Source organism: Poecile atricapillus, chromosome 5 (assembly GCF_030490865.1).
Source record: "Poecile atricapillus isolate bPoeAtr1 chromosome 5, bPoeAtr1.hap1, whole genome shotgun sequence".
Taxonomy (NCBI): Eukaryota; Metazoa; Chordata; class Aves; order Passeriformes; family Paridae; genus Poecile; species Poecile atricapillus.
Window position 1 is genome coordinate 6,780,424 of NC_081253.1, and position 22,596 is coordinate 6,803,019.

The 22,596-nt window shown below is 38.3% G+C and overlaps 1 protein-coding gene across 6 annotated transcripts in view; it reads right to left on the bottom strand.

The window, feature by feature from the left end:
- Positions 1 to 22,596, bottom strand: part of MGAT5 (alpha-1,6-mannosylglycoprotein 6-beta-N-acetylglucosaminyltransferase) — a 113,570-nt gene that overhangs the window by 55,525 nt on the left and 35,449 nt on the right. For all 6 annotated transcript variants that reach the window (XM_058839343.1, XM_058839337.1, XM_058839339.1 and 3 more), the window contains 2 exons: positions 15,673 to 16,061; positions 11,541 to 11,708 (listed from right to left, as the gene is read on the bottom strand). In XM_058839343.1, the coding sequence (XP_058695326.1) occupies positions 11,541 to 11,708; positions 15,673 to 15,910 (406 nt within the window). In that variant the 5' untranslated portion in view covers positions 15,911 to 16,061. The remainder of the gene's footprint in view (positions 1 to 11,540; positions 11,709 to 15,672; positions 16,062 to 22,596) is intronic.

Consider the following 22,596-nt stretch of genomic DNA (forward strand, 5'->3'; position numbering starts at 1 on the left):
TTACCATGGTGGAGAGATTCTTGCCAAAGGCAGTGGAGGAGAAGGTTTTCAATTTAGGTAGTTCATCCCACAGTTATCTAAATTATACCTGCATCATTTCTGGCTTTTCCTACGGGCAAGAATCAAGATCATTAAAGTCAGCCAGCCATCAGCCTAGGAACACTTAATGCTGTGGCAGTAACTGCACAATTTCATCCAGAATATGTTAATTAGAAAGCCCAGAAGAAAATACAAAAGAGGGCTGCAGTATTAGAATAGAATAGTGACAAAAATCTGTAGGTAAAAGTTAGAATGTTTCATTATATTATTATATGCAAAACCCACGACCTGATCTTTCCCAGTCTTTTGCAAATAGCTTCTTTTAAAGATAGAACTTGAAATGTGAGCCAAGCATTGCAAATTGAACTTGCTGGGGGAAAGAAGAGTCATGGCAGGAAGTCCCCACTCCTTTGTCAGTCTCTGCAACAGGAGTGATTTGAGAAACTGAGCTGTGCTGCCAATGACAATCACACTGAAGCAAAGTAGTTTGTACAATGACTTTGGAATTTCAAATCAATAAGCACTTTCAAAATATTCTGCCTATCTTCTTATCCTTGTGGGGTTCCTGCAGACCAGACCACCGACATGTAAGGCTCTGATTTCTGCTCTGACTACGAAGATACAGAGCATGCATACAGATAGCAGTAATTTAAAGTATATTCTCTATTCAGTCAGTAGAGCTACATAATAATAGGACATTTTGCTTTACTGCAGTTCAGGAATCAAAACGTCCACTTGCATCACACCAAAATCAGTAGTGAGATCTAACAAAGAGGCATGGTTACTATTACGGTAATTTTCAATAGTCAGTAAAATTCCATTTTAGAAGAACTTTATGATCTAAAATGGTTTGTGGGCTTTTCTTTTATTTTCTCCTAACTCATAAGTCTGAATGCAAAATAACAGTTTTACATAAGGCATGTCAAATTCAAGATCTTCCTAAAACAAAAAGAGACCTCTGAAATCACTGGTACAACATCAGAGATGCAGCTCAACCATAGGGAAAGTTCAACTTTCAGCATCATACTGAATTTAGGGTGGAATATGCTGAATGCCTGGGTATAGCTTGCCAACAAGAATGAGCCATTAATTTTGTCATTTAAAAAAAAAAAAAAAAGTCTTCTATCTCGAGTTAATTATGCTATCATATGATGGCTTTCCTCTTCAGAAGGTTAGTCAAGCAAATCCTCTCTTCTACTTAAGTCCTATTAAGTACAGGGTAATACATAAGTACAAGCTATAATTTCTTATTTTACAGCACACAGTGCCAAGTCTATCACTTTTACCATATTTCATTTTAATGGGGATCTCATGGCCTGTTAAAGAGAGAAAAGATGGAAAAAAACCCAAAATATGGACAATAGCCTGATTTTTGGTAGATACACAACTGCAGTTTACAAGTTTACTTCTGTCATGTGTAAACACATTCTCTGCATCCCAGTGTGTTTTTGTTGACAGGCAATGATCTTTGCTACTGCTCATTGCTCACAAGGTTTTAGAGGATCCCTGTATTTGCAAGATCTACCTGCAAGAATAAAACCCCTCTTCCAACAGTCACACATTGCACCAGGCTCACACTTCAACAGCCCCCATCAGCCGTGGCAGTAGCACACAGAGACGAATCCCAAGCAAGAACCTCCCAGCCCTCCCTGCTCCTGTCCATTCCAAGAAGTAAAAATGAAGACACAGACATTTTTCTCAGCACAAACTGCAGACTTTCTCAGGCTTCTGGTCTCCCTTGTGGGCAGCTGCACTGAGGCTTTTCCAGAGCAGTCCCACTATTGCTCTTCCACTGGGATGGGTTACACACAGACCTCTCTGGATCTCTCCAGGATAATCTGTCTGTATAGGCAACACAGAACACTAATGCCCACCTTTATCACCTCTAACCATGTTGAAATATTAATGTCTCTGGGAGTATTACACCAAGAGTATCTGACATCTTTCCCCCCTTCTTTGCCAGCAACAGTAAACACTCCTAGGATTCACCTTCCTCAAAAATGTTCATGTTTTTTCTCCACCATAATCCACAGACAGAGGAGATACTTTACACAGTCACCAGCTCCTCACTCCCATCTTCCCATTCAGCCTTACCATGGATCTATATCCCAAACACCTACATCAGCTTTCACTTGCTTTATTCTCAGCTATTAATCAGGTAATAGCGCAGTGAAGGCAATTCTATAAATATAAACACTCTCATGAAACAATTTACATAAAGCTACTATCCAGAGCAGGAAAGAAATGTAGCAATATGTGCATACAAGAGGAAATGAATGTGAAAGAACAGGAGAAGGAACAGAGAAATGTAATTCTGTTCCATCTGAGTATTCCCTAGAGAAGCAGTCTTTCCTCTGTGCTTGTGAACAGGAAGCCAGCTGATGCAGTCAGACTGGAAACACATCCACATCAAGGACTGCTGTCCAAAGCAACAACTGCTTGCAGAAATGGGCAAGTCAGTATTGGCCTCCACACATAAGCCTGAGAATTCAGTGCACAACTCTGAATTCACCAGTGAATAATCCTGACAGTTCCAGTCAAATACTACTTGCTCTGCTCATACCCTTTCTTCTTGGCCACAGTCAGTGCGAGTTCTAGGCTGACAATCATCCCTCCCAAATTTTTCCTCAATGATCAGACCCTGTATGAAGAATTACATTTCTGCTCCTCTTGCTGCTCCTTTTTGAGCTTGTTGGCAACACCTCATAGCTGGCTCTCCTTTAACAGGGATCCAGAGGTGAACAAATCTTGTTTCCCATGAGCAGCTGAGACCAAACTCAACCAGATATCAGCAATTTACATTTCTGAGTGCGATCATAAAGACATGGGAGACGAAGAAATGGAACCCTGGGGATGCCAATCTACACATCAGGATCTTCCAAAACACAAAAACCAAGCATCAACATACAAGTCGAGACTTAGGAGTTTTTCATCATTTGGAGATAAAATCCCAAGCCCTAATATATCTTATGAGGATTCTTGTTAAAAAGTCTGGATAGATGTATAATGCTGTTAGCAAATAATGTTGGATAATTCTTTCCTGAAGGGGAAAACTACATTAAGCCTGACATTAAAGTTACTTTTGTTGGAAAATAGTATTTGAGAAAACACAAGAATTTTTATCCTTAATTAGGATTTATGTAATTTAAAATGCAAGCTCTGAAATCTCATTTCCCAGCCAAAACTTAGAACTTTCAGCCAAAAAAAAAAAAAAGTTAGATATACAACAGTCAAGTTAGTACAAAGCAACAGTAGTTTAAACACTTTTTTCTCCTAAACTTTGTGTGAGCCATTATATTAATTCCTGTTCCACACACACCTGAGTATTTTTGAATTCATGCATAGCTTATCTCCTCTCGACTGCTGTTATGGAAAGACATAATTATTAAACATTTATCTCATATGATGTTACATTAAAAGTCAATGCACTAGCAATCTAATGAACACAGCATATTATAAATCTAATAGCATGCAGTTGGTACAGATCATCCTGGAAAAAATGAAAAATATTGATAAAACACCAACCAACTGCAGATTTTAAAAAACCTCTTTAAATACTGTTTGTGAGGTCCTGGGATATTTAAAATATAACTAACAAACTCCATCCTCATGTTTAGAAAGGAGCCATATGTTCCCCTCACAAATCATCTACAGCTTTGCATCAGACATCGTTAGAGCACAGCAGGTGAACCTGAACTTGTGAACAATCCTCAGTTGTTTCGGTGCAAAGTCTGGCACCTCAGCATCAACAATGTGGCAGATTTGAACTAAATCACCAACCTTGCACTGGAAAAGAAGCTTCTCTCTTGTTGCTTGCTACAAGCAACTGCATCTGCTAAATCTCCAGGCCTCCAGCACCTAAATACCAGTTCACAGATGTTGGTCTTCATTGCATCCTGCATTTAAACTCCATGTCTACAGGTTTTATTTGTAATAGTGAAGGTTTACAACACCCACGTTGAGAATGATGTGGCTAAAAGCACAGTCTGTGGTAGGGAATTGATTTTTGCTTGCTTTCAAGTTGCTCTTTAATAAAACAGTAAAAAAGAGCAATAGTAAGTGCTACAGGCATATTTTCTCCCTTTCCTATATTGCACATCCTTCAAATAATGTGCTTTGTAATAGGCTAAAAAATTCTGTTTCAATTTTTCTCCATCAGACAGTTAGGAAGTCTAGAAATATTCCAGTAAGACAGTACACTGAATCAGAGTTATAATTAGTCACTCAGCAGTGAGTGCTGTTTGATAGGTGCTCTGTTTGTCATAAGAGTTTTAAAATAGCGATATTGGTTAAAGCAAATGATAAGGCTGCAATACATCTGAAACTGCAAGCTGACACCAGCAGCCTACCTACTCTGCTAAGGACCAGCTTGGTGCTCTTCTGAGAATAAAAATGTATTAAGAATTTAACACGACACTAAAAGTGATGTACTTTGGAACCTTGAGGCTTAAACTCTGATTTTCAGACTAGCGCATATTAAAGTATTTTTTAATGATATACAGTACAGATAGTAGCTCAAGTCAAAAGTGTTCCCATCAGCAGATGCCATAAAATACAGAACCTCTCTAGTATTATTCGGTCAGAGTAATCACATCTGGTCAAATCTATTCACCAGTTTTATCTGTTCTCCTTCTGGTTTTGATTATTAAATATAAGTACTATTCTTACTTTAATTCATGAAACTGTTCTCTTGTTTCTATTTCAGTCCTGAAATCTGGTATCTGTGATTAGACACGGACTGTAGTTAAGGCTGGTTTAGTTTGTGTAAGGTCTTCTTTCCCTTCTCCAACTAATTAACACATTCTCAATTCAATTCACATTTTTCATCTCCAGCTGGTAAGATTTCTTTAAAGAGAGAATTTGCAGTGTGAGCTGAAAGCACTAACAACATATTCAATCGAATGAGCTAAAGGTTTCAAGATTTTAAATGCAGAGCACAAAATGCTTTCCAACATTTTAGAAACTTCTGTAGCAAAGTGTTGGTATGATTTAAAGAAAATTAACTTTTCTACCTCTAGTCCATCCTCACACAAGCTGTGCTGCTGTGTTCCATTAGCACTACTGAAATCAATGCAGTGTTAGGAGAATTCAAGTAGTAGTCAAGTGTTTAATCAAAATGCAGCCCAGGGGACCACTAAGAGCCCCCTTCAGCATTATTAACACAGCTTTTCACTGCAGTGGAAAATATTCACCTGTGGTCTTCTGCACACACCACACTGTGCTGCGACAGCCAGGTTTGAGGGCACACAAAACTCCCCAGCTCCACACAACTGCCTTTGTGGGAGGGGGGAAATCTTAATAAATGCACATATACAGCATGGAGAAAGAATATGAAAGAAATGAATAAGGCATAATAAACATGAGTCAAAGCAAAACATCACCTCGAGGAAGCTGCAGTCTTGATTATCAGAGCCAATGCAGTCCCACACCCTGGTACACCCTGGTGCCCTGTGGGGACACAGCTCGTTTGTTTTCTGAGGCATGATGCACTGTGTGACTAAAGAAAAGCCTACTTGAGTCTTCTCAAGACAGGAGGGCAGCTTTGGAATTTAAAACAATATGCAGTATCTCAGCTTTTTTAATCTCTGCAAGTAGAGGACCATGGTGGAACTGTGGTTGCAGACTGCTAAAACTAACGAGGCTGTGTAACAAAATCATCAGAGAGCCATGGAAACAAATTCACTGATCCTGAGGACCTGAGTCTTTTCCCCCGACCTAAAAGGCTTCAGTGTGGCAGCCCCAAGTCTTCTGGAATAAGGACATGGAAATACCACGACAAAGGTCCTTCTCACCATAGTAACATTAAAAAAACCCCTTCTTGTAGCATTGCCAAAGCTGACTTGTCAGCCTGCCTTGCTACTTATTCACGAAGGATGCCAGATATCTGACAGGCATCCAAGCCATCATGTCTTAAATGACAAGTATACACTGAAGTCTGCATCTTAATGAGTGACTTTAAAGATGTTAAAACTGAAGTTGCTAAAAGGAAACTCAACAGCCAACACAGCAGAACAAGTTAATGCACAAGGCAGAAAAGCTATGGAAACTTTGAACAGATGCACAAGAAATGTCCTCCCTCACTGTGCAGTGCTAATGCAGCAGCCTGAGCCTGGGCTGTCCTTGGGCTCAGCAAGAGTCCTCCAAGCACCAGCTGTGTGCAAGGGGAAGGGTGAGGAGGATTGAACATAAACCTTCACTTGCTCATTTTTATGAGATCAAAGACACACAATTAAAATCATTCAAAGCAGCACTTTTCAAGGCAAAAGAATGTTTTGTAAACAGCCAGTCTGGCAGTTTTCAGTACAATTATTGTATCTGGGGTGTTAGATGGTCAAGATTGTAAAAAATTTAGCTTTTCACTGAAAAAGCACAGAAAGAGCAATGACTACCTCTAAAGAAACTCATCCCACAACACAACACACTAACCCCACTCACTGCTTACCAAAAATATCACATGAAGAAAACAGAGGACTGATTCTCTGGCCATGTTTGTGCAAGCAGATTGCCCTATCTGATGAACCATGATAGTGCAATTCTGCCCCACAAAAATCAAGGATTTCTTTTATCTTTATCTTAGTAAAGCACAACTGTTAAAAACTAAATTGCCTAAACCAAACTGATCCTGTGCCTGTCACATGGAACTGAAGATGCAGCTACAACAGCAGCAGCCCTGTAGATAATCAAAGTGCCATGGTTTTGTATTTCCCTATTTCTGTTTAATCATCTCTACAACAGCAAATTTAAATTTACTTAGGGTATCATTTGTGGTGGTGCCTCAAAGCTTCCTGCTCTAAACGCTGATGAAAACTCTTATCTCCTAGACACCCAAAGTTTAGATTAATACTTTCCTGTGTGTATGGGAATATATTGCTTACCAAAAATGCAAAATGGATGGCTATCAAATATCTCAGAAGCTTTTCAGATAAAACTTAGATAAATAGAAAAAAGAGAGAAGGAAAGAAAGCTTTATTGCTTTCTAAACCAATCAGCCAAAGCTTTATAAGCATCTTTATTAACAATTCACTCTTTCATAAACAAAATGAAGGTTCTGAAAAAACAGTTGAAAATTGTCAGTATCAAAACCACCAGATTGTTTGATGGTTTTGTGGAAGGAAGAAGAAAAAACAAAATATGCTTACAATTTTACACATGGATCTAAAAAGGGAGTGGAAAAAAAAAGTAAGTTCCCACTCAAGCTCCCCAAGTGCTCACAGCTTTCCTTTCCAACATATTCTATGCAGCCTCATGCTGTAGCACAAGTCTCATCTTCAACTCCTCTAGGATTAAAGATACATATGCTACTAAGAGTTCATACTCTAATATCCTTCCATATAGCCAAAAAGAAAAAAAACAACCCTGTTTTGCTCTTGGGCTTCCCTTAATGAAAGATTCCATAAAACTAACTTCAGAGGGAGAACTGGATGTTGTATCACACTAAACACACTCAAACTAAACACAGTAAGGGTATGAATACACAGTACAGTCTACATATACACAGCAATCAGATTGAGAGTCACAAAATCAGAGACTGGTTTGGGTTGGAAGGGACCATAAAGACAATCTTGTTCCAATCCCCTGCCATGGGCAGGGACACCTTCCACTAGCCCAGGCTGCTCCAAGGCCCATCCAGCCTGGCCTTGAACACTTCCAGGGATGGGAGTCCACAGCTCCTATGGACAGCTTGTGCCACTGTCTCAACATTCAAAGAATTTCTTCTTAAGATCTAATTTAAACCTGTCTTCCTTCAGCTTCAGGCCATTTGCTTTTGTGCCATCATTCCATGCCCTTGTGAAAAGTCCCTCCCCAGCTCTCTTGTAGCCCCCTTTAGGTGCTGGAAAGGGCTCTAAGTTCTCCCCAGAGCCTTTCCTTCCCCAGGCTGAACAGCCCCAGTCTCTCAACCTGTCTTCATTAGGAGAGGTGTTCCAGCCCTGCAATCAAAACTGGAGACTGAATCAAAAGAAAGTCTGAGCTCACCTACTTCAGAGACAGTTAAGTTACAGTCTTTGCTAAATTGTCAGTAATTTCTACTACCATTATCATGTTCTTATCATGAAGGAGTCTAATCCAGATGGATTTTCTTCATATCCTTTTATCTGCCAAAAACTCCACACCACCAGAGAGTGATATTCCCATGGCAGATTTCACCACTGCTGCCTCAGTTCTACACCATACCTGATGGCCAGATGAAGAACAATTTAAAAAGAAAAAAACCTTTGTTTCATAACTCAAAACAAAGATAGGTATTTTTTCCAAACTGCTAAACAACGTGATTATTTCCCAAGCCAGTGCTTCCTTTTTCTTCTGCTGTCAGCACCTTCAGAGAATTTATTGCTCCTTCCTTCAGGAAGTCAATCAAAGTGGGTTATAAACTCCAGGTTTCAACATGTCCTGGCCCAACAGTGGACTTCCCCAGATTTTGTGGCCCACCTTGCTTTACACAGTCAAGATTATGTTTTGTTTTGTTGAACATGGTTTAAAACTAAGAAAAATAAGCTTTGCTATTTATTAACTTCTATACTTGCAGAGAGGCCTCAGAAGAAGAAATGCTGATTAATCATCATAATTTTTGTTCTTCCTAGCTTGCAGATAAGTACTAATTTTTTTTTCCATGGAAGTGTTATCAATACTTAAAATACACAATGAAGAAAAGTGTACAGTATATTCAGATTGAGCAGTCTAGCCTGCCATCATAGTCAGTTTAAAATTGTAAGAAAAATATTGTTTTGCTCTTGAATTTGTTATAATCAGCAGTGAGGGTAAATACTTACAGCATAACCACCTTCCTGTCATTCTGTGCCTTATCATTTATATCTACTCCAGCAGTATATAACACAGTAAAATTTACACAAGGTCAGGGGGGACAAGATGCAGATCTCAGGATGATTTGTGGCTCCACTTTTTACTACCAAGGTTTACAAGCAGTGTCAATAGATTACAGGGTAAACATGAAGCCTCACTTACTTCAGGAAGGCTTTAGATAGGTAAAGGGGCATGGCTGCATAAATTACAGAACCAGAGGTCTCAGTGTACTGGGAAATCTCAATCCAAAAACAATAAATGCATGACGTAGCTCCACTGGAAGCAGCACTCTTGTAGGAAAGTCTGCTAATGACATTGCACTGCTTCACTGACAAATGAGGCTATAAAACACTCAATTTACTGCAGTTTTAAGCAGCAACTCTGAGGCAAAAAAAAAAACCCAACAAAACAAAACAGCTCAAGAAGCCTTTAAAAAAGATTACCAAAATTATTAAACATTATGTTGATCAGATGCTCCACAAACTCTATTGTCCAGACAGGAAAATCAACGTTATTAACAATCATTAACATGAATTTGTCTAAAGTTAGCACTAAAATATTACAGCTGATAAAGAGAGGAAGGGTAATCCTAACATGCTTGTTGTGATCACTTCATAGTGTAACAGCTGAATGTTATAAAGTATCATCTGTATTGCAGACATATCTGCTTCGACTCCAGTAAAATAGCAAACTGTTGGGTAACAAAATGCCTTCACCACAATTTTCACATTACCTCAATTGCTCTAACACAATATAAAAGGGATGTTGTTGAAATATTACAGACAAAACCAAGATTGGTATTGTCACAATGTCCTCACCTAGCTTATTTTCTGAGCAATTCCTTCCTAACAGAGAAGATATTTATATTACGATTATGCTGGAATCATATGACTTCCAGAGTGTGCTGTCAGGAAACTGCCATAAAGGAAGAAGTAGAGACCAGATTTTCATTTCCATTTGGCTGCCTCTGAGCTGAGTAATTGCCACTGATTGCTTCAAATGGATGAAGAGGAGGCACTTTACACAGGGATTAGGTTTGAGCTCTACTCTAACCCTAGGTACTATCCAGTCCAGGTACCTGAGCAGTGACATTATCCAATTATCAGCACAATACATTAATCAAACCTTAAGGAACCTGAAGGTTCCTTGCTGCTGTTTGACTGTTGCTTCAGACAATTTAAACTCAGCTTACTGAGAGTCAAAGGTAAAAATCCTGTGGCTCTAATAAGAGGAATTGTGCTCTTTGCCACAGATCAAGCCTTGGGCAGTACAAAGTAATGCAAACACTGCCAATGGGAAACTCTTACCAGGCTCCTTCAATGTTGCTCCAGAATACCAAAACTGAGAATCTAGCCCACTCCAAGAATAATAAACAACATTCAAATCACCCTAAGAACTGATGAAAGATGTTTCCTGTCCAGGTAAGAGCAATGAACCTTTGCATATAAATTTGAAAGCAACAACACGAGTATACACGTCCCAATTATCTGCAAACCTAAGGAAATAATAGCAGCAAGTCTCTTTTGTCCAGCTACAAAAAGAAAACTTACAGGGATGTTTTTCATTTTATATATGGCCCAGAAACTCTAACAGTGTTCACTTTCCATCTCAGTGGAAGTTTTTCCAACCAAGATCTTGTGCTGGATGCCTTGTGGCAGGAAGGTGTCAGTACCCTGCAGGTGCTGCACCTCTTCAGCTACTCACTCCTGATCTGCCTTCAGATTTACCAAGACAAGGCAGATGTAGGGAGGGAAAAGTCTGTCTGACCAAGAGATAATATGACTTTAGCACCCTGGTACAGATAAATGCAGTTAGGACTGAGCAGCTGAGACCAGCTCTGCTGCCACACTGTCATCAGGCAACCACTTGCAAATCTGCTTTTCCTAGACTTATTCCAGTGGCATTTCCCTACCAAGGGCAGCATTTGCTTCTCTATTTTGAGAATTTCAGCAAGTAACACCCTCACAAAAATATTTATTTTTGCAGGAAACCCAGGGACAGACAAGACACAGGAGCACAGTTATCAATTTATTTACCAAGTTGCTTTAACTCTTCTGCTCTGTTCTCTTTTTGGGACTGCAAAGATCATTGGACTTAGACTTTCCTATGAGTCAGGACTGCCAGTATCTGTGTCAACTTGGTGGCAGAACAAAACAATCCATTCATTGAAGACAAAATGAATGACTTCAAATGTCATCTCAAAACATGTTTTTATGTTAACTGAATGTACCAGGTAGGTGATCTCTCTGTGTCAAATCCCAGGGGCCATTAAACACTGTAGGGAAAGACATTTTTAAGTCATGACCAACAAATATAATAAATGTTTTCCTTCAGTTAATAAGCAACCAAGTGCATATGGTAGAATGGCAGAACAGGTTGATACCAACCTAAATAGTTAGGCTTCAAGAGAAAAGATTAGTTTCATCATTCTAAAGTACAACCATTTAAACCATGAAACATCTACTATAAATGGGACTATTTCATTTAGCAGAGATTTTGGTTTTCTAACATGCAAAAGTTACCACAGAAGAAAGATCTTCCAGTGAGCTTGGATTTCAGCTTGTCATTGATAATGGCTAGACTTTGAATTTTGTTTTTAAGACATTCCAAGTACCTAACACTGAAAAAATCGTGTTATGCTCAAGAGAGAAAAGGTTCAGATTAAACAGCCCATAAATAATTTTATTAACTGCCATACACACCTGCTACATTAAGCTTTTCAGCTGCTCCTAAGATGGGAACAGAAGTGGTAGTATTGTTGGTCGAGTTTGCTCCTGTTCCATTAAGTACAAGATTTTCCACCTTGGACTCCAACTTCCCAATGCGCTGCAAGATATTATCCAACAGGACAGCAAGTGTCTTCTTCAAATCTGCAAATGAAAATGATAAGTTAAACTGCTAAATAATGCAGTGCACACTTGTCAGACAGAATTAGAAACCAGATATATATATCTGTTATATATATATATATACAAATATATACATATGTAAGCATACACACATTTTCTCAGTGCAAATCTTTGCCATTTCGAGCTCTATGAACTCATGTTTCTTACTTTGTTCAGCCTCAGATCCAAGCTTCCCTGGCCATGGAACTTGTCAGCCTGTCTGTTTCACAAAGCACACTGCAACTCATAGATATCCACATCCAAGGTGAAATGTGAGCCATTACAGGAACAGAAAAATGCTTGCTTTTCAATGGCTTAAGTAATAAGAAGCTGCTTAAATAATAATGAGTCTAAACCTAAATCCATATTCAAGCACTATTAGAGGAACAGTCTGTTGCTACTCAGTCACCTGGGAATGAAAATCCCCTTCCCAAAATGGACAGCTTTGAGCCAGTACAAAAACCTTTTCCTGCATCTCCTCCTCATAACCAGCTTCTGCACTGGCAAATTGAAAACAGGTAATGATTTTAAAAAAAAAGTTAAGCTCGACCTTTCTTTTGTATTCATAAAACACCAAAAATCATGTTTCCTTTCTTCAGTCTGTTGGTGATTGTCTCTGTTTGGTCTGACACAGCACTTCCTTGGCATGGAAGGCAATGAACAATATCAGGAATTTGCATATCAAATGACAACACGGAAAGAGTCCTCTGATATTTTTTTCTCTTGCTTTTATTTTGTTCAGATTCCTTGAAGGAACACAAGACACTTTGGTAAGCTAAAAGAACTGAGGGCAAAAGGAGAAAACTAGACCACTATCAGTTTAAACTGTATAATTATAATGGCAACAAGCTAAAGAAAATGAAACTATTGTCCTTTGTTCATTTACCCTTGTAAAGATTAAAGAATTTGGTACAAGGAGTTTACATGATTTTCCCATTTTATTACATAAAATAACTGCATGTGCTTTGGTATATTTTCTCTTTTACACAACTTTAGATTCAAGTAACATTCTGATCTAAAATAGAAAATGTTTCCATACATCTGAAGAGATTGCACTGTCTCTACATCAGTTGTATTTTTGCCACATTCACTCTGTGCTTTTTAAAACCTTTTTTACCATGACTATCTCAATTCTTGTGCAAATGAGAGACTAAATAAGAAAATGCTATTACTTTAGAAAGCTTATAATTGTTTTCTCCAAACAAAAGGAGAATCATATTTATTCCATGGTGCCATAAAGAAAGCCTTTCTCATTATAACAGTGTTTTCCTTTGTCCTGTAAAGATCAGAAGGTGGAATCTGAAGCAGCAGTCCACACATCTGGTCTATTTTAAAAAGGGTCTAGAATTTATTTAATGGCATAGTGTGCAGAAGAAAAGGAAATGCTGGACTTAACGTGAACAAAACCATGGTACAGAAGAAAGAAAAGCTCTAGGAAAAAAAGTAGTGAAAATAATTCAGGAAACAGTGAGGAAGAAATGTAGCATACATAAAAGCATACAAAGATCATAGATACAAAAGAGGTTCAAATTTATTATTGTTTAATTCTGATGCCAAAACACTGATAAGAGAGACACATTGTCTCATCAAAAAGGCAAGTGGAGGCTAGTTTGAGTAGGGGAAGGCAGAAACACAGATTCATAGAAATTTTGTAAAAGAACGGTTTACTGCTAAAAAGAAAAATCTAATATTCACTGTGTATATCTGAATTATAGTTTTGAAAAGGAAAATGTTTGAACCACCTACCTGACAGGTGAATACATGGTAGAAAGAAAAAGTGAGAAAGTAAACAATCTGTGCAACCACAATTAAGGAAAAACTGAAAACCCTTCAGGTGGGTAAAAGCAGCCAAACCCAGCAAACATTAAATTTATTCTTGAACATGGAAATCACGACTGAGCTCACTTAAAGCAATCAGAGGACAACATTAAGAAGAATAAAAAGGCTAAATAAGCAAGAGCATTAATTTTCACAGAATACTGAAGAAACTTCTACCAATTATTATTAAAATCAGCCATTAATGTGTTTATTTCTGAAGAGCTAACCTGATTATTTGCAAGCAACAAGTCATTTGGTGTGCCAAACAGGACAAATTAACTTATTAAGTAATTAACTTACCCACTTTCATAAACTGTTATTTAATATCATGTTATTTACTCACCACAGTGCTTTTCCCAGAAATATTTTGAATAACTGCATTATCATTATTTTCCATCTTTCCAAACTACTTTGTTGAGAAGACCTGGCCAAACTTAAAATTTAAGTCTTTAATCTTAAAAATCTTAGCCATGGACTTGAAATTGCTACACCATTTCCCTGGCTTTCCCTTCACAGAAGTGTCACAAAGTTATTTTACCCGCTTCCAAATGCAGTTTAACTTCTCCTTGGGAACTTGACCAGTGTTTGGAGGTGAGTCAATTTATTTCCCAGCAGGATTTGGAACAGGAAATTAATGCCATAGGCAACAAGCTGCAGGGGAACTTTGCTTATGGATATCCTGCATACGTATTAATGCAGGATATCCATATATCTTCAATATCTGGAGCCAGATTGTTTGGGGCTTGTTGAATATTTTTTTTCTCAATTTATCCATCATCAAGCACCCCTGCACAGTAACAGGACACTGGTAATGGCTGTACAGCAGATAAAGTTTTGTGCTGAGCCTAATCACATGATCCTCTAAGGATTTCTACTTGCTCAGAAATCCTCAACCCAAATATTGATCTAGTACCACTCTGTTTTACTTGTGTAGCTTTGTAAGCTACAATTCTGGTATAGTTCAACATGCAGCCACAAATCTGGAGTTACAGAATAAGGACAGGTTGTTATTTAAGCAACAAAGCAATTTAATTGTTAGCTATGTTGGGGATAATAATCTCAGGCTTACAGGCAAGCAAATGCACACCAACTCAAAAATTTGCTTTTTAGAGGAAAAAGGAGTGGTGACAGAAACAAGACATAGAGAAAGTCTTCCAGCAGGGTATTTTCACTGCAGGCACCAAAAAAGTATAGAGTATTAAGAAAAAACTAGAGGGAAAAGTGCAGCTATTCTATCTGCACTTGCATCCTAGTCTACATTCTTTGTCAAAGCACACAAAAACTATCTACTCAATTTCTTCAGAGCTGAATATTAAGACAACTATAAAAGAAAACAAATCTAAATGACTAATTAGCTTTTCAGACAGTCTGGAAGTGCATAGGTAAGTAGGAAAGAAAGTGAGTCTAAAAACTGCTAAATAAGTAAGGTATATTATGTGATCTTAATAGGCTGAAAGGAACCACACCTAACCTGAAATTTGATTATATTTTTATTTTAGTAATATTTTCGGGTAATATGCTTCATTCTTTTCTGCTTGCTTTGTCTGAGACATGCACGATAACTTCACTCTCATGTACAAACTGGAAGAGAGTAAGCATTAAAACCTACTGCCAAACAAAGCACTAAAACTCATGGAGTTTTCTGCCCTGAGGCAAGTAGGATATACTTAAGCTTAATTTAAGCTTATACCAGATAAAAAAACTTAAACATTAAGTAAATTGACTGAACAAAGACGTGAAATGGGAAAGAAGAAATAAATGTAACAGTCTCCATTTTACAACTAAGGCAAGTCTTTCCACAGGGAATTTCTTAGATCACAGAAACGAAAACTGAAAAGCCTCCCAACTTTCTCAAAAACACCAAAAAAGTTTTTTAAAACTGGGTTCTAACAAATAACCTAAGGCATACTAGATAGAGAGATGTAATAAAAATTAGCAGACAGCTTCATTTCCAAGTGATTGGAAATGTACTATTTGTCTCACGTAAAAGGGAAGGCCATTTTCTGCATTTGTAGAGAAAATGCACAGGAAAGTACTGCTAATTAAGCAGCTTTATGAAGCAAAATGTTTGGACAATTGAGGAAAAAGCCTTAATGAGATTATCAGATAATCCAGAGAACACACTCACCGTATGCTGTCACTGTCCCAACATAAGGCCCATCAACTACATTTTTATTTTCTTCAGCTAATGCTTTGATGTATCTTTTGCTGAGATCCAAAATTTGCTCACGCAGGACTGAACTGCTTTCATGTTGTGTTTGCTGCTGAATAGTAAAATGCAGAAGCATCATTCCCCAAATAAAACCAAAAGTCACCAGAAAAAAGCCAAGTTTCTGAGAGGACAGCTTCCATGGAGAGAATGCCATGATTCCCAACAGCTTCACACAGTCACTACAAAGGTTCCTAAAGCATGAAGCCAAACAGCAAGTTCATGGTCCAGGTATAAAAATATCACAGAGCAGGACTCAGTCTTATTCCAACTCCTTTGTCAACACATATCTGCGTTTCAGTTCCATCCTGTTGAAAGAAGAGAGAAAAAAGCATAGTTAGCACACGTGAAGCTTTTACCAGCCACACTATGTCCTCCCTCTAACCGGTACAAACCAGGAGCAGACAATATGCTTGCTTTATAAATGTTTAATTTGCATGTCTCATCATTGTACTGTAGTAGCCAGAGCAAAAAGAGGCTGAGAAAAGCACTGGAAAGACAACAAAGCAGGGGTGATGTGCCCGAGCAGGTGGAGAACACCTCACAGGATCTGGATCAAATTCCCTGCCTGAAGTGGTTTCTAAGCTGTATTTCAAAGTAAGGCTGCTGTTACATATTTATTTATGTGTGTGTGTACGCAAAACTTTGTGATATTGCCAGTGCAGCAATTTCAGACAATTCTCAGTGTAATTCACTTCTCAGAAAACAAGTAATTTTAGCTGGCAGTGACACTGCTCGGAGTTCCTGGCAAGAACTACAGCATATGGCTAGATAGGTGATCAGGAAATCAGACTCCCTCAGGGGTACAGAGGAAAGAAGAAATCTACATTATTTAAGCCAATACACACTCCTGGCTTCCACTGCAAGCAGTTGGGAGGCTGGAATGATGTCCTGCTCCTGTGTGGCCTCTGCTGTGCATAGTTACTCCTCATCCATAAAACATACTCCAATGAGGCTGCTCATTGCTACTAAATTGAAAACACAAACTTCTGAATGCTGCAACATGTCTTTTATACAAGAACTAATATTCTCAGAGCTTTTCATACACAAGGGAGAAATAATTGTAATAAAGGTCTTCAAGATACAGTAGGACCAACTTTTCAAGGTAAACTCAATTATAAAACCCGGCATGAAGAATACAAAGGCAAGAAATGGTCTGTGATGAGAGAGGCAGGGTCCTTAGCTTGAAGTCCAACTAGAAGAGGGGTAATTAAAAGGTAATTAAGTGTAACCTATCATGTTAGAACACAGATTTGGTAAAATGTTATCCTTTTAACTTCATAATGCTCCCAGACAGGATTAGAGAACATAATGTTCCTTTCCATTCTGTGCTTGCACAGATAATGCAGATGTTGCTCTGTTTTAATAGGATAATTACTCAGATCCCTGCTAGCAGTGCTCCCTGCTTGTTAAAATTCCCTATAGATCTTCTGCTTCCAGTTGAACCAGGAGTTCTGCAGCAGGACAAAAATACCTTTGGAGCACTTATCTTCAATGTGTCTTGAGTGTGCACATTTCACACATTGATTCAGATTGATTGAAGAAGTGAATGTGCATTACTTAAACTAAAGCAGGCAATGCAGACACTGTCCTGTGCAATCACACTGCTAAAAGAACAATCTGCAGCCATCTCTTGCTTAAGGAGAAAAGGGGCAGAGAAATTAATTGCAAGTACAGTGAAAAACATCATAAAGCCCTCAAGCTGGCTTTTTTCACACTGAAAATATCTCAGTTAAAAAAATGAACAGTCTCAAAAGAAAAAATGAAGGACTCTGTTTAATGCTGCTTTGCATAAATTCCAGTTAATTTTCCAAGAAATGGCAGGAAGGAATTTTACTTCTTTCTGTTTAACTATAGTTTTAAGATATTTTTGGTCTGACTATATAGTAGAATATTGTTGCTCCATTAAAAGCTGAAAGTTTTACTATTCTTTTGCAATATTGGGTGCAATAAAATATGGAAAATTCCATAGTCTAAAACTATACCACAATTTCAAAAACAAACCGAATATATTCAAGATAAACTCCCTCAGTGACTTAATTTCAAGTAAGCACTGACAGCAGCCTCTACAGCAATAAGATCTGTGGTTAAATGGTCAATATTTCTTCCTCAATTATCACTTGTCTGTGAAGCAGAAAACACTAAATAAGAAAGTAAACCTATCACCACCATATTTTAACAGACAAGTGCTAATGATTGTTTATGACTAGTTGTTTAGGGGGAAAAAAAACCAAAACCTGAACATAATTAACATTAAAACCAGCAATTAAAAATGCAAGTATTTCACGCTCTTCCTTTTAAAGTTCTAGAACAGAAAGAAAGATGGTATAAGAAACAGCATAATGAAACTGAACTATGAGAATGATCTCCTTAACGAGGTGTTGACTTTTCTGTTCTATTTATCAACAGAAAAATAAATCTTAAATCCACTTAAAAACTCTAAGAAGGTACAACAAATATTAAACTTTTCCCATAAGAAAGGACTAAAATTCATTGACAGATGGAAGAATGGTCCCTCTATTTCAATAAACAAACAAACAAAAAACCCCAAACCCAAATAAAAAAACCAGTAAGCCCTATTTTTCCTCAAGCAATTCCAGTGGCCAGCAACTTGATGAGCACCCAACAACATGTACTTAACTAATTAACTTTACAGCACTGCTGGTGGCCATGGAGGTTTATGAAGTGCACAGCAGAAGCCCTGTGGTCCCCTGAGCTTCCACAGACAGCTGCACTGATTTTGGTATATATTTAATCCCAGATTTGACACCTGTCAAGCACTGCAACACAACTATTCCCCAGTTAATGATTACCACAGACCTATAACCAGTCATTATTCAGTACCTAAGTGGGCAGTGGACAGAAGATATCAAGGGGTGATGTGGAATGCATGAAGACAGCAGCACAGAAATGTCTCTGTGTATTTCTGTTTTGACAGGAAATTAATAACTGAACTGAGCAAGAGCTGAAGCAATAAACACACATTTGTCTGTTGTAATCACTGATGGATTTTGACTTTTATCTCTCTGGCCATACCAAATAAGACACCCCAAATCTTCAGGTGGTGGTGTATTTCCCTTATTCTCCTGCACATCTTATAAATGTTCCAAAGGAGGAAATCCTGTTAATTACTAATGCTTTTTCCTAGTCTAGTCTCCAAATGCACATATCTAAAGAGGATATGGACACCCATATCTGTTTGTGCCTCTAAAGAATGACAGGTGCTTTTTTTTTTGTACCCACTCCCCACCCCTTTTTTAAACTTTGGAAAGATGTGGTCCCATTCTTCAGACATCTCTTGAAGTAATTCCAGCACCCTCTGTAAACTGGATGTTATAGTTGTGAGTTTGTTTGTGAAACTTTTAGGAAGATAATTCTTCCTGACTTAGATCAGTTAATATACAAAAACTAAACACCAAGTGTGAAAAACAGGATGAAAGTATACATGAGGCAAGAACTCCTCTAAGAAACAGCATCTTTGTTATGTTCTTTCACAAATTCAACTCTAACCAGCCAAAATCCCACCACAATTGAAACAACATTCTGTGGGGTGGTAGGCAAGTATTTGGGTTTTTTGGGGTTGTTTTTAAACAGACTAGTTACAGCTTCTGTAAAAAACATACCACAATTTACAACTCAACGGCCCCTACCCTGAACAAAAATGATTCACATATTTCTTTGAAAAAGGGCTAACCTTACACCCATTTACAAAGGCATAAGAAATTTAAAATACTAAAAGTACTATTATATAGCTTCATTAGAAACAGGTTTTTTTTCTGTTCTGGATTTAATAAACTCCTGTTCAACAGCTGGTCATTCACTAGTTAGAGGATAACATTACCATGCTGATGTCATTGCTACAAAAGAAACCTCATGCTATCAAGAATCAGCTCAGATAAGCACCCTAATTAAACTGATCTGTACGTTAGGGGTGTAAACCACACATTTCTCAGCATTTTAAGATTTAAGTTTTTTTTTTTTTAATGTTTAAAATAAAGTACAAACAGTTCATCTTCATGTGAACAGATTTTGGTGACACATATCCACATATTCCTCTTCACTTTTTAAGAAGGAGAATTAATCATCTACAAGAGATTAAGCAAAGTCTCTTTATATGTACATATACACAGCTTGATATTCTCTCTCCAATCTGTACCTATATTAGAAATGGTACTTAGGGTAAGCTTGGAACACCAGTATCCTCAGGATACTCAGGATTAAATCAGGATACTCAGGATTAAACTCTTCATCAGTTGAATGCACCATTCATCAGTAGCTACACAGTTCTAAAACCTTAATTATCTGTAGCCAAAGCAGAAGCTTTTGCACCATTAAAAACAGCACCTTGAGTGGCATTTAATTATTAGTCTGTTATAAACTCAAACATAAGCAACCTGACACATCATGACTAGTAAACAGTGTATATGTATTTTTGTACCATGTGGCTCAGTAAAAATAGTATTGTCACTGCTAGGAGAAGGCCTGCATTCCAATGCCAAATGTGCAAGTCCCAAATCCTGGCCTCTTATGCTTAAGAAATTATTCTAGAAATAACTGTATGAGCTAGAGCTAGGTACCAGGTGCCTCTTGTTACAGCAAACAGCTCAGATATGAGATAAGAACCAAGGGCTGGAAAATACAGGTTGAAAGGAGAGGCCTCAAAATTGAGTTACTCAGTGATGGTCAATTTACCAGTCAATGATGAGATGCAACCCTGAATTTTGGAAAAAACTTGCTTTTCTTTTAACAGCAGCAAAAGCTGAAAAGGAGGCATAGTACTGCTTAGCAACAAGAAAAGGTACCTGTGACAGGCCCATCAGCACTAAATCCATGGCACCAGCTCTGTGGTACCCTCTGCTCACAATTTATAATGAAACTCTTACAGACTAATTGCTTTGACTAGGCAGTGGTAATGACCAGGAATGAGTAAAACTGAGCCTTTAGTAACATGTACCGTCAATGAATGTCAGTCTATCCAAGTTCTGCTATAAAGTTTAAAGCTGGTTTTAAACTGCTTTGTTTCATCAACCTTCTAAACCTTCAGTCACAGCAATCTCTCACTCTCCTGTTACAAATATCCATCCAGACAGAAGCAATGTGTGTTCAGATGCAGCCTCATGCCACCCTGCCTGACCCTGCAGTTATTGTACCACAACCATCTCCAAGAGGTGCTCTTCAACCCCTCCCCTCAGGATCCTAATGAAAATACTGACCTATTTTCCAGATTGTTTCCTGAAGAGGGCAAACTGCCCTTCTGTTTGCAACTGTTTGATTTTGTTAGAACAAGTTGTTACAGAGCAGCCAAGGACAAACACCAACGTGTGAACCTCCTCTATTCTTAACAAGGGCATTCTAACCTAAAAGCTGTCGATAATTCAAGTGTGAAGCCAGTGGGTTTCCAGCACACCAGAGCTGCAGCCAGAAAACACAGGGTGAGCAAAAACACCTGCCCCTATCCCAGATCTCCTCTGCTAAGGGATGCCAGAAGTCAGGCTTCACACAGAAACTGATGCAATATATCCTAAAAGGGATAAGCAATCCTCTAAAACCTTTCTAGGAGTAATGAGTCCAAACTGGGAGTGCTACATTTTAAGAGTCTAAGCCAGACAAACTTCCAGTACACAAAAACTAGAATTCCAGGCTGATGTTAACCACAGTCTCCTAGTGCAGCTGTATTGCCTAAACAGACGTGCACTATACCCCAACCAAATGCAAATGAATGGATTTCCTGGTATTGCAGTTGTTTATTCCTGCAGGGATATCCCAGCAGATGTCCCACCCCAGTTGGCCAGTCAGTCTGTGTTCTGAAACACTGCAGTCCATGCTGTGACTGTGAGATGCTGGCTTCCCTCAGTCCCTTTGGAGGCTCAATCTACCTTCCCTTTTTTCAAACCACAGCATTAACAACGATAAGTTACAGCCTCCTACTTAATGCAGGCAAGTGAAAGCAAAGAACAGTCACATGCTGTGTTGGTAGAAGATAAGAAAGGATCAGAGAAGAGAAAAAGAAGCCTGATTTCTGATAAGATTACTTGCATTTAGACACGATGTGTGCTCATACCATTGTCAAGTGCCTTTGTACCACACACATTTTGACTCCAGTACTGACACTGCAATTAATTAACCAATACATTTAGGGAACACACTCCACTAACACTGAACTATCCACACATCTAAACAAAACTTGGGGGCCTCAGTTACACTGAGTGCTCAGAAGCAATTTAGCTGCTGTTTAGCCACTGACCACATCAAATTTATAAAGCAGAGATCAGACAGCAGGACGAGCAAAGGCTGAATCCACACCTGCTTAGGGTGCCAAGGGCTGTATCCTGCCTGAGTGGGTCACAGAAACAAAAGAACATTCATTTTGATAGGTCAAATCATAAATTTGAAGCCAACTCAAAACAGTGCTGCTAGTACTAAAATAAACTTCCTTTATTTAGTTGTGATCAGTCCAATAAATGGCAGAAGTCTGATGAAAAGCTGATAGAAGGTCCTGGAAGAAGTAGAAGCATGCCAGCAAAGCTGATAATACCAGCTCAGATCTGCAAGTCCTAAGTCTAGGTGAGGGCTTCCAAGTGGTTGAAGCTGTACATATTCCCTACACAGGCTCACAAACTCTTCAGGAAGAAGCTGAAAAAAATCATGCAACTATACCAGATTTATGCACACTTTTGCTAACTACACATTTTATAATTTATGTTCCTTAATATAGAAAATAAATGCATGAAGCCATTTCCCTTAACTGTATTACGGAATCTTAGTTTTGCTGTTCCTTCTGCTGCTCAATTTTATTTTCAGCAATGTTTCTGCCAACCCATTCTCTTCTGCTAGCTGACAGAT